A 12,849-nucleotide genomic window follows, 5' to 3' on the forward strand; every position below is an offset into this window, starting at 1 on the left:
AGGGAAAGAAGAAGAAGAAAAAAAAGCCTAGGAATAACATTCTTGTTGGTTTTGTCATTAACTTGAGAGCAGAGAACCCTCTCCTCTGTAATACCGCAGCCTGTAGCAATGCCACCACCAGACAGTGTTTGTTCTGTTCTTACTCTTTGAGTAAATCACTCCTACTCAATAAATTACTGCTCAGTAGGAAGAGCAATTGCAGATGCATGAAAGCAAAAGAAAATATATTCTTAAAAAAAAAAAAAGTAAGCCATATCTTTTTCTAAAGCCTAGCAAGGGATTAGAGGTACACACGTCAAAGAGGACTTGATTCGGCCTTTACTCTAGTAGCTCTATCCCAAGCATTCTTAGGTGCCCTGAGCATGTCCCCATGTTAGCATGTACTAAGGCCCATGCTATTGGGCCTTTCCTGCTCTTCCTTAATATTCAAACTAGAATGTTCACATAAGCTTGCTCTATAAATTTTCACCAGAACAGGGAGGTAAAGACATCACTTGGGGTGAAGGAGGCAACAATCTCTGGCAGGCTAGGCAAGAACAATCTAAAAAGTTACAGTACTAGAACCTTTCAGAAGGGAGATGGCGAGAAAAGAGACAGAAGCACAAACCACTGAGCTAATGTCAACTGTTTTCCAAGCAAAATTCCTTCCTAGCATCCCTCAGTGCCTCTGCTTGTCACTCAGGGAATGCCACTCCAACCCACCCACCCAGGCACTCAGAACAAAACTCCGCAGCTGCTCATATCTCTCTCAGCTACTACACTAATAATAGTGCCCAGGAAGCAACGTTTCAATAAGGCCATTCAATAATGTCCTCGTGAAATGTGAGATAACCTCCTGACCACTATTAAAATCTAGGAGTTTTCCATATTTAGAAGATAAACTGAAGGAGAGGGTGGGGGTGGGGGGGTGGGGGGGGTGTGTGTGTGCATAGCATCCTTATCTAAAAGATAACTCTCTTTACTTAAAGATAAATGCTTTTTACAGGATTTACTTTCAAATCTGAGATATCAAAAGCATAGAATCCTTTCTGTCTGCTCACAAGCCTTAAAAACCCTAAATGTAAGCAAATCATAGTTATTATAACAGGAACAGAATAAACATATACAGAAAGTTTTATTTAGAAAATTATTGAAATTGAAACAAATGCTGATAGAATTGTTTGAATTTTGTTTGATGCTTTCAGGGTATCAGATGTTTGAGGTGTACCAGAAAGAAAGGGGAAGGGAGGAGCTATCAGATTAATTGCTAACACGGTCCAGTTGCTTGCTCCATCCAAAACAAGACTGCTACTTTTCTTGACTGGTATCTTAATTCCTGATTTTAATTTAAAATACATTCATAGCAATAACCCCAAACTAATTCTCAAGAAGGTATCAAAGCCAACTTCCTTGTAAACAGTTGAAAGAATTACAAACAAAAGGTACAATGAGAAGAGAAAAAAATACCTTCTCAATGAAGCAGGCTTTGCAATAACTTTCAAACTCTGAAGTGGATTTCAGTATGTCCCAGAGCATAACACCAAGGCTGACATACTTAAGTTTTTCTTCACATATGGATACTTTCTAAAAACAAAGCAAGTGGCGACGATATGGTCTAAAACCTTAGAAAAGCCAAACTGCTGACTTAAATTTCCACTTGAATAATCTGCATGGCAAAGGCAGAACAGCTGCGTTCTGAGTTCATAGTGCCATGCCTGCCATATACTGAGATGTCTAAAACACAACTGCAAGAAAATATGGCACATTCTCCTATCAGATTCTATATTAAGCTAATTTACTGGAAGAGGACTAAGGAAAAGTTTGTAAGTACTGCTCGATTCAAGTAATGACTACAAAAAAAGAGCAATGAGTGCAGCCTTGCATAAAGCAGAAGTGACCAATACACAATCCTTCTCTATAACATTTCAATATTTATGAAATGCTTTATAGATAAATGTCCCAAGTTTGATGCAATAGCTTGAATAATGACAGAAAGAAAGATATAAAAAGGTAAAGGGCTTGCCTAAAGCTGCTCCCGAAGTCACTTCTCTACACACAGCTTTCAATTGTTCATACCATAAAATTATCCATTTATAAGAAAAGCTAAAACATTTTTTGGCTTCAGATGGAGACATGTCAACATTCCATTAATTTAATTCACTTGTTTGCTGCTTAGTGCCTGGTCAGAACCATGCAAATAAAAAACTCCATCACTACATGTTGTTTTTTTGAAGCTTTTTTCCCATGTTATATGAAGAAAGACTCAAGTGAGTTACAAGAGGCATAAGCAGTGATCTATACAAGCAAGACAGGGAGGGGAAATGTTAACTGTACTGTGCTTGCCTCCAGATAAATCTTTAGTTGCATAAAAGATAAAATTTCATCCCTCTAGTTTCACCAACCTTGCAGACACGAGAATCATGTCCACTACAGAAAGATCCTCAGGAGTGACAACATCCTGTAGCAGCAATTAAAAAAAATTGCCTTATATAAAACACAAATTAGGTTGCACCAAAATACAAGGTATTTTCATAACTAAACTCGAGGAATTCATACCTGAGACACATTTACAGACACAAAAGTAGTTCATGAAGACAGGAAGGGAAAAATGGCAGTAAAATTTCCAGGTAACTGAACACAAAGAATTATTTCTGTTGAGTTTCAAAGCTTTTCAAAATCACATTTGCATCTCAGACAGTAGCTTGAAGGACCTCTGTTTCTTAAACTTACTTTGTGCACCATGATGACTAGACCAGGACGATCTTTCCAGTGTTCAGTTCCCTCAGAGGAGGTTACCTAATTTAGGTAGGTCTTCTTTAGCCCTACCTAAAGGTAACGGCCACCAGTCCTCAGGTGTTTGGGCTCTGCAACAGGTGGATGAGCCTTTCCAAGACAGAGAACACACTTCAGCTGTTCTGAAACCATAGTATCCTGTCTTATTACCTAGGTTCAAATCTCCTTTGGTTTTGCTCAAGGCCCTCAGCAAAGTTCATCTGAACAAAGGACCAAGTTCCTACACATGAGATTCAAGGCTGAAACACAGACATTTCCTTCATTCATGATATTAACTACACAAAAACTTGAGCTACATATCTGGAGCTTAGCCCCATCACTCCATAAAACATAGCAAAAGAGTGCAGTAAGGAGAGAAGCAGGTGCCAACAATAAACTCATGCTTCACTAGCTAGTTTTCTACCCTTCAAAGAGGGCAGCCTTTCCCCTCAGGAACAACCTACAGACCCTCATGGGAAGAACAATAATGGTTTTGGTAGACACAGATGTGTTTTGTTACACAAAAACCAACAAACTGGCCATTGGTGAGATAAGTGTTTGCAGATTGTTTTCAGCATTAGATCCAGGCAGGTTTTTTTCTTTTAGGAAAGATATTGAATCTGCTGGGACAGAGGAACAGTTAAGCAAAAGGCACAAAAGAAATTTTGAACTGTGTGTTTTGAAATTACTGAAATCATAAAGGAAAATGAGTCACAACAGAAGTACAGTAATATTGCCACGAAGCAAGTGTTTTAGAGCAGACTGGAAGAAAGTCAGCTTTGTTCCAGAAAAGTTTGCAGGCTGAAGAGTTGAACAGACAGAAGCTTTGGAGAAACAGTTATTTGGCTTGTAACTAAGCTTGTCAATTGGACCAGGCCTTTTCAACAGACAGCATACAACCTGATCTTTTAATAGGAAAAAAATTGACAATGTAAACTACACTGTTTTGTTCTCAGAGCACTGATGTATTTCAAAGGCTAAACCACAGTGTTCACAGTCTGCTAATCCACATAAACTACAAAATCAGCCCTGTGACAGATTTCTAAGAACAGTGACCTGCTGCCAAAATGAGATTTTAAAAGGTTTTTCTCATGTCCTCAGTGACTTGGCAGCGTGCTCCCTACACCTGTGTGCAAGACAGTGGGCTTTTTCTTTTGAAGATGCATTTTCTAAGCAATCATATTTTCATTTAGATCAGCTACAATTATTTTCTTTTTTGTTCCATCGTAAGTACATTCAAATATTATTTATATTTTTTCAAAGCATGCAACTCTAATGACTGGGAAAATCACAGATTAAGACAAACAAGCAAAACCAAGGTGTTCTCTTTCTGCTTGGGAAGAAACATCAGATTTTGAGATTTGATACATTACAGCCTCATTCTTCTTAAGGCTGAAGCACTGCAAGTGCAACACAAACTTCAGACTCTTCACCATGAATTCATTCATCACTTCTAAGCCTGCACACATCAGCCTAATGGTGGAAACAGACAAATTTCAAAGCTTAAAAAACCACTCACCAGCAACAAAGTGGCTGAGAATCTACTGGACACTACACAGGCTACAATGTCCTCCAAGGCCCAGGTATGAGACACAGAGTCCAGCTCAGTTTCTAGCCTAGATACTTGATTTTCCTCGCCAAATTAAACAAAGCACTTTTTTTATTCCTCTTCAAGGACAAGCAGTCCCAACCAGTCAGGTGTATATACAAAAGCTGGAGAGAACCAAGGGAATCTGTAACAACCACACCTATTAAGAAGCAAAGCCTTCTCTGTGACCTAATGAGCTGATAACCCCCACCTGCCCAGTCCTCCCAACTGAAGAGGCAACAACAGGACATTATTCAAAGGGCAGTAGTGAAACCACAATCTGTTTAATAATCCTGTGAGTTTCCATCTTTTTTTCCTCTCCCACTGCTCCTTTCCCACAGAGGACAACCCCAGCATGAATGATTTACAGAAACTTCTGATTTGGCCTTGGCCTGTGATGGTCACATTGCTTGTGAGGGCCTGGATGTTTTCTCTCTATTTTTATCCTGAAAGATGAACGAACACATAGGAGGGGAAAAAACAACAAGGGGAGGAAACAAAAACAGAACAGGAGTAAAAGGCATTCACAAACAACAGGGTGGCTGTAAGAAGCTCTGTCCCTAGGTGCAGGTAAGTATGGAAAAGTGGCACCCTGGCACTGAGGTTGTCTGCCAAAAGCTGCCAAAAATGTCTGTTTAGAAAAAGAATTTGAGGTTAGCATAAACCCAGCCACAGACTTCCCCTTCCAGTATCGTCTCTCCCAGTGAGATACCTAAGCATGCACGTTGGATTTCAGGCATACACCTATCACAGATTAATACATGGGGCATTTTAAATTGCAGCCACTGCAACTGCCCTCCCTTCTATCAGTGTTACACCCAGAAGGCACAAGCTCCATAGGAGCTGCTCGATGGAGCTCATGTGCCTACCTCAACTAATTGCAAAATGTGATGGCTTAGTTTAAACTTGGCAAAGAAGATTGGTTTGACTTAGCAACAAGACAGATTTTGGGTGCTGATTAAAGCAGACAACTACAGTGGGTGGCAGCAACCACCAGCAGAGATGTTCAATTCCCTGAACAGCAGTTTCTTAAACTATTCTGCTAATATGTGCCAATGTCATTTGATCAGATATTATATACTCACTAGATATTCTAGAGGGCATTCAACTGCTCAAAATATCTTAATTTGCCAATTCAATAACATGTAGACTTTTAAAAGATAATCCAAACACTGAGCATGTTGTAACATCTCAAGAAAAACTGTCATAGAACAACAGCAAACATGGCCTGGAAACTCGGCAAAGTGGCATTTGACACAAAAGAAAACCCCATCAGATATAAGCCAGTCATAAAAATTATCTCAAAAGCTACAACCTACACTTCCAAACATGAAGTATATTGCCAAGATTCACACATTGTGGACTATTTCCCTCAAACAGCAAGCCTCTGGTTTTAAAGTTAATGTGTGAAGAGCTGCAGTAGTAACTGAAGTTGGTATTATAAAATAAAAGTATTGAAGTCAATGTAAACTATATACACTAATTATGTAATGTTAAAATACAGCCAGGGAGGAGAAGTACTGCGATGCAGCTCTTCTGTTCAAAAACACGTTTCCAAGCACTCCCTGTCCAAAGGGAAGGCCAGAGCACCTGGCCTGTATGCTAATCCCCTTGCTGCACATCCGGAAAAATTAAGTCCATAGCACCCACAGCATCTCAGAGTAGGTGGTCTCCCCTCCCTGCCCCTGTAGAAAAAACTCTGTACAGATCAGGAAAAGATGATCTGCCTCACTGAAGGTTATGATTTTAGACTGAATTGAGAACTGGTATCAGTGTTACAAACTCTGCTTATTAAAATGTGCAGTATTTTTGCAGTAGAGAGCTGGCAAGCACAGGTAAGGTTAGGAACAGTGCACACCTGCAATCTTAGCAGTAGACCTATTTTTCTTTCTTTAACTTCAAGCAGCTGTTAGCATTTCACCGACTGTAGGTCAAATCCATCCTTTTTTCCAGCTCCTTAATATGTATTCAGACTCCATAAAATTCAGATTCATAAACTTGTAAAAGGGTTGTCATTAAAAAAAGAAAAATACCGGGGAAAACCTTCCCACATGTTTTACCAGACAAATTACAAACCATTCCACTTATTTCTATTGGCTTTGTCCTGAAGACTGGCAAGGACACTAATCACTGATGTCCCCTTTAATGACCACTTACATCATTTATCTAAAACTGAAAAATAATGTATTCCCCCAAGCAATTAGAAGACAGAATCACTTCATTCAACAACAGCCTGTCACATCTCTTGGAACTGAGAAAATCCATGAAAATTCATATTTTCTGAAATCACATCTTTTAGTTCACTAGCACAATGTTCTACTTTTAATACAGAAAAAACAACAGTGGAACATCTGCAAGACAAAGAAGGTAACGGAGCTAGTTAGTAATCCAAGCTGAAAAGACATGATTCAAGATGACAAACTGGCATCCTCCACAGAATGAGCTTGACACTTTTTATAGCTACTGACACAGTAACGAATGCTTTACTTAGGGTGGAGCCAAACACAATGTTCTGCCCAGTATTTCTTAAAAGAAAGCACTTCGCTGATCCTTACCCAGAAGCAACTTTACCAAAAAACAGTTAAAAAAAAAAAAAGTACTGTCTTAGTTAATTGCACCCTAACTGTGGCAATTACCTTGAAAGGAAGGGAAAAGCAATATTATATTACTACAAGTAGTTCTTTCTTCAGGGAAAGCTGTACCAGATAGGCCCCAAAGTACCCATTCGGGGTAGTTTCTTAATGTTTCCATTGTTGAGCTGAATTTCAATAGAAAAGGTTTTTTTTTTAAAAAGGTATATACTGCTCAGTAGCCTCTGTGATACAGAATCTAGCACTGCCCTAGCAGTAATTTTTATCTAAGCAGTCTCTTTCAAATTTCAGTCTTAGAGTGTTCACTTAGAGCATTTTTTTGCTTCCTGTTATCACACCTAAAGCATGCCTTATAAGAGAAATAAGGCTCCTTTATGAAGTACTAATTGAAAGCTAAAACAGCTTAGTAAAACTCTACATGTGAAGATTTATTAATTTACAGCTCTCACTGAATTCAAGGTGAATCAATCAAAGATAGAGTCCTATACACTGCTGATTTAGTAAACTTTGCACACAAGTTCAACTAAGGCACTCTCACAGTATTCCCTGCTCTCTCTTCCTCCTCCCCGCCCCCCGTTTCTTAAGTAAGAATTACATTAGGTTTTATTCAGTCTTCAGCTTCTTTCTAAATATTTAGTGAAAATCCATTTCTTTTACAGAAGTTATTAATGAGTCCTATATTAACTGTTTTATCTTGCTTCTCTGACATGTACTGGAGCATCAGCAGAACATTTTTTTTGCAGCAAATTCCTATGACTTTAAGAGCTGGCACATGTTACATGTTCAGCTAAGTGGTTTCATAAGTGCAGATTATACTAAGGAAAGCTTTAAAAAAATGGACAATTAGTGTTTAAGAAAAAAAAAAAAGGCACTGCAGCTCAAGTGATTTGAGTGGGGTTTATGCTGTGTTATTATGTGGATTACAACAGCCTTTACATTTACATAATAACATCCATACCAGGTCAGGCCAAAAACCTATCTAGACCAGTGTCTGAGAGGTCAACCACTAATCACCACATGCTAAAAGAACTGGCCAAGAAACAGAATAGGGGTTTGGCCAACTCAGACATCTGACTGGGTCTTGTGTTTGGATCAGGTTCTTCAATCAACTTTGTTAAAAGTCTCAGCCTATTCTGCTAGGTCGGAGATGGGATTGGGCATGGCTTTATTCCTGTTGCTGACAAACGTTTCTGTCTGCGTAACTTCTTGATGGCAAACTTGTAAATGACCAGTAACTAGTAACCCTTCAGAGGAAAGAGTTCACTTTTTCCCCCTCCCACCTCACAAATGCAGAAATACTCCCTGGAGTTAACCAGCATTTGTCAGTAACAATTACCTGTAACTTTTTGTATTCCAACAAACTACACAGATAAAAGAAATTTGGTTCTTTTTTTTTTGCATTCTGTCTGGAAGAGTGCAAGGAATAACTCTTCCGTAAAAAAAAAATGTAAAACAAAAATAGCAATTAAAAATAGTCACCAGAGGCCTGAGCACACTGTGCTGCTTTCAGAGACCAGCACTGGGTCTGTTTTCTTCCTCTGATGGACCCATGCAATGGCCGAGACCTCACAGAACTGAGCTCACAACTCAAAACCTGGGGGCACAGGAGGTGTTATCGTGCTCTCAGCTGAAATAGAGACAGCAAGATAATGAGGGACAGGCCTTCACTCATGAAAACTACACAATGGGGCTGCTGAGTAGCAAGTTTCTCAGGGTGCAAGGGGAGGAAGGTGGCTGCTCTGCATTCCAGCGCAAATGGTAAGAGTATTTGAATACTGCAGTATTTGAATACTGGCCACATGGCAGTAGATGGTCTTGACTTAACGAAAGGCTATATGATGCATTTTAGCCAAGAGGGCCATATGGAGCACCCTTTCCTATCAAACTTTGGCTAGGCTTTCTTTAGGCACACAACATACAGACCACCCCTTGAAAGCTTCTTAAGGAACTCAATTCTGCTTTCATGTTTCTCCATCTTCTGTCTTCATCAGCCCATTACAAAGTCCCTGCAACTGACCCAAACATAATTCTGCTCTGATCCGAGCCTAAATCCGAGAATGGGGAGAGGGGCTCTGCTTTTAGACACGTGGAATAGCTATGTGCATGCACTCAAGTATCCTTTGTAAACCCACCATATGATGCCCAGGATCAAAACCGACGCTGACTCTTCCTACTCCACCCTGAAGTCTCATAGGAAGTGACAACTCCTGCTATACCTTTATACACAAGTCTTGCCTCCAAAAAACCATCCTCAAAAGCCTCAAACAATTCTCACATTCATGTCAAGAGACAAAGAGTTGGTCCAACATAGGGAGAAGAATTTGAAAGCAAACAGGTAGTGTTTATCCACTGTATTCTTTAGCTTTCAACAATTTGCATCTCAGAGATTTTTTTTTTTTTTAGAGCTCAGAACTAAATCCCTCAAGTTCCTTTCATGTTTCAGAATAAGGATTCTCCAACCAGGCACCTTTAAATCCAGTTCCTCTCAAGAGAAGAACAACTAACTCCATCCAGAAGTTATTTATAAACTATCTTGATCCTCACTTGTTTAACTGAACTGGAATCCCCTGAGAAATATTGTATTTCTATTTTAAAAGGCATATGTGTATACTGCTTGTATTTACTCATCACTAACTGTGGAAAAAAAAAATGTATTTCTGTACTCCTTTTAAACATATTTAACCATCATAAAGAAAACAGATACCTATTGTTTACACATTCTTCCAGTAATTAACCTGAATTAGACAGCTCAGTGATTCAAACCCTTATACAGGAAACAGCTCTGAGCCAGTCTTGTTTATCTTTCTATCAGATTCTTGAAACAACTGAAACTTAAAAGTAAAAAAGTATAAAGATACACTTGAAGTATGCTTCATACTGGAAACTCAACAATTTAAAAATGCAGGTTTATTTTCTTTTAAGAAAAAAAAAAGCAAGCAATATAAGTTCTGTGCTAACAGAAAAAAAAACCAAAAACAAACATTTCTTCTGAGTTTCAGGTGGAAAACACACTTCCATATAAATGAGGAGATAAATGGAAAGGAGCCAACAAAAGGATACACATCATGTTACTAGTTTGTCCTGCAAGACTCTTGACGACTCATATGATTAGAGGGATTGGCAACAGTGTCTGCTTCCCAGCTCTCAAGATGTAACCTAGTGCAAGCAGCAGCAAAGTAATTTACAAGGCTGGCTGTCAAGCTGGAAGTAGGATCTATTCAATCACATCAGTTATTCACACCTAAAGAATTCTCACAGCATTTTTTGTAAGCTGCTGCTTTACAAGTGAAATAAAGAAAGTGCTAAGGGAGGGGGAAAGGCAGACATTCTCTATTGCAGTCACTTCATCTAGCACATATTTAAGAACAATAGGGCACCTACTACATTTTGTATTTTATAGGCCGTTCAGAAAAGCTTATGATGCCCACAAATCAATTCAAACAGATGTAAATTTTGTAATTTAGCCAGTTCTAGTAACAGAGAAATACTTTAGTTATTATTAACACGACATTTTTTGTTCAAAAGACTAAAACAATTTTCAAAAAAATGGTAATCAACTGTTGTCTAAGAGGCAGTCACCTAACCCCTCAAAATGCCCTTCTTTATTATCACATTCACTAGATTTTGGCGAGCCTGTCTTCACACAGAAGATGCAGTTTTCACAGAGGTGAATAGCTAGTTCTGCATCTAGACCACTTCTTCAGCTTGGTTTTTGGAATAAATAAGAATCCCATTCGTTTTCCTGACAGCAAATGAATCAGGTTCATCAACGAATTTAGATGACTGTGTTTTCAGAAGAAAACACAAGGAGGACCAATACCCTAACCACTAGGGTTTTAATGGGTTTTAACTCCTCCTTATGTTTCCTCTGGTTCAATTTGTCTTTTAATGTCTGTTGAACAGTGGCAGTGCTTCACAAGCGGAACAGGAAGACGACTCGCTCAGCTTCAAACCTGTTATACAGGGCACTCTAAAGGTGAAAGACAACTGCAGAAGCCTGGAATGGGTAAGAAAGGATCTAACCTCTGTTTCCACTTCCGAAACAAGTATGCTGAAGCATAGATGTTTGTCAGAATAAGGTACAGCACCTAAACTCAAGAAGAAAATTTCTGACTGTCCTCTCAGAAAGGAATTGCTTAGACCTGAACACCAGGCAGGATCTCAGATAGCTTCTCTAAATATTTCTCATGGGCTAGCCCCAAGTATTTCATCAAGAACTCTTAGGCCAGGTGGCTGTGCTTGGCTTGCTGACTCCCTTGGCTCCCACCGCACACAGCTAAGCACACTGAGCACTGCACACCGAGCCAAAGTTATCAGCACATGATCACACTGTGGATAGGAGGCTCACACGAGTGAGGGCTTCCCTCACCATCATCAGCTCCACACTTTCAAATTAAGTTATATATATGCAACTGCATGTGAGAAACTGAGGGGCTTGGGCAGTGGCCAAAATCCTGTCTAGATGCTTGAGAAATATAAGAGAAGAAGCAGAATGATTTTCCTCTACCATTCTTATCCAAGTTTAGGGACGCTTTTTACTCTGCACTCCAAATTAAGGTGATTTATGCCCACACTTCACGTCACAGGTTTCAAATAATCCTCACGGAACACGATATGCAGTAACTAAGTACTACCTGTCCAAAGAATAAGAGTTACAAACAAGTCAAATTTGATATGGCATCTTTTACCTTTTTTTACCCAGACACATTGGAAACAATTAATTAATTAATTAACAAACAATCCTGAAATTAAATCCAGGAAAGAATGCTTCTTTATCTGCACAAAATGAGTTATCTCAGATTTTAATACCCTCACCATACCCAGGCAGCTACACCACTCAAATCATTGGCCAAATCCCTCTCAGTTTACTTTCAGGGAAGTATCTTGAAAGTGTGGTTCCTTCTCTTCAGAAGTTTTCCACGATACCAAAGATGCAATACACTTTTGAGAACACAGTGCCAGAGCACTGCAGTACTGTTTTATTTGAATAATTGGTAGAGTTAATCATCCTATTAGTTATTTAGGGGACTACACTACCGCATCTTCAGTTATATAGAAGAAATTGTATTTCCAAACTACTACCTTAAGAACATGTGTTAACATGGTCATTCAAGGAAAATAACGATTCCCACATAAATCACAGCATATCTAACCATATATATACACCACAGCATACGCTCAACATGAAAATTAAAAAACACAATCACCTTTTAAGAGGACAAAACCACAGAACTGGTAACCAGCGCTGTCACCACAGAACTGCAAGTCTGGTAATTCCTGAGCATACTTGAAATGTTGACAAAGGGGTATTTTCATTAGCCTCTTCTCAGACTACAAATGCCCATACACGTACATCGCCATGTTCAGATATGCAATTCACAGAAGCTCGGCTTGCAAAGCGCCAGTATAACGTGAAGCCAAGTCTTCTCAGTGGATTTAACACTGTAGCTTACTTGAGACTCGGCGCCGCCGAATACATAAGCCAGGCCCGCCCAATAGACCGGGCAGATGCAACAGGCGCTACAAGGAGTTACCCGGGGCTCCAGCCGGCGCTACTGCCGCTATTCCTTGTCCCCTCTCCACGGTGAAGGGCTGGAGAGGACCCACGTTCCCAGAGCGGCTGCAGGGGGACCCAACGGAAAGGCTGGGGAGACACAGTGCAACACGCACCGCAACAAAAGCGAGCGCCGCCGGCTCCAAGCGAAGCCTCTCGGCGCCGGGCCCCGATCCGACCCGCCCCACAGCACCCAGCGTCTCCTCCCGCGCCCTCCACTCACTTTTAGTGGCGACGATCAGGTTTTTCCCATCCTTTAGCAACTCCTTGATGAACTTATTGGTCTTCTCCAGCTCGGCCTCATGGGCTCTAACCCGCTCCCTGAACCAGGGGCTATCCAGGTAGCAGTCACTGAACTCCAGGGG

The 12,849-nt window shown here is 40.0% G+C and overlaps 1 protein-coding gene across 1 annotated transcript in view; it reads right to left on the reverse strand.

Moving 5' to 3' along the window:
• The window catches only part of ARHGAP10 (Rho GTPase activating protein 10), a gene marked incomplete at its 5' end in the record, with an annotated part of 149,225 nt that extends 136,379 nt beyond the window's left edge, over window positions 1–12,846 (reverse strand). The window contains one exon of the mRNA XM_010010676.1: window positions 12,708–12,846. Within this exon, the coding sequence (XP_010008978.1) occupies window positions 12,708–12,846 (139 nt within the window). The remainder of the gene's footprint in view (window positions 1–12,707) is intronic.
• Window positions 12,847–12,849: the final 3 nt, after the last annotated feature.

Source organism: Nestor notabilis, unplaced genomic scaffold (genome assembly GCF_000696875.1).
Source record: "Nestor notabilis isolate BGI_N333 unplaced genomic scaffold, ASM69687v1 scaffold3143, whole genome shotgun sequence".
NCBI classification, from domain to species: Eukaryota; Metazoa; Chordata; class Aves; order Psittaciformes; family Psittacidae; genus Nestor; species Nestor notabilis.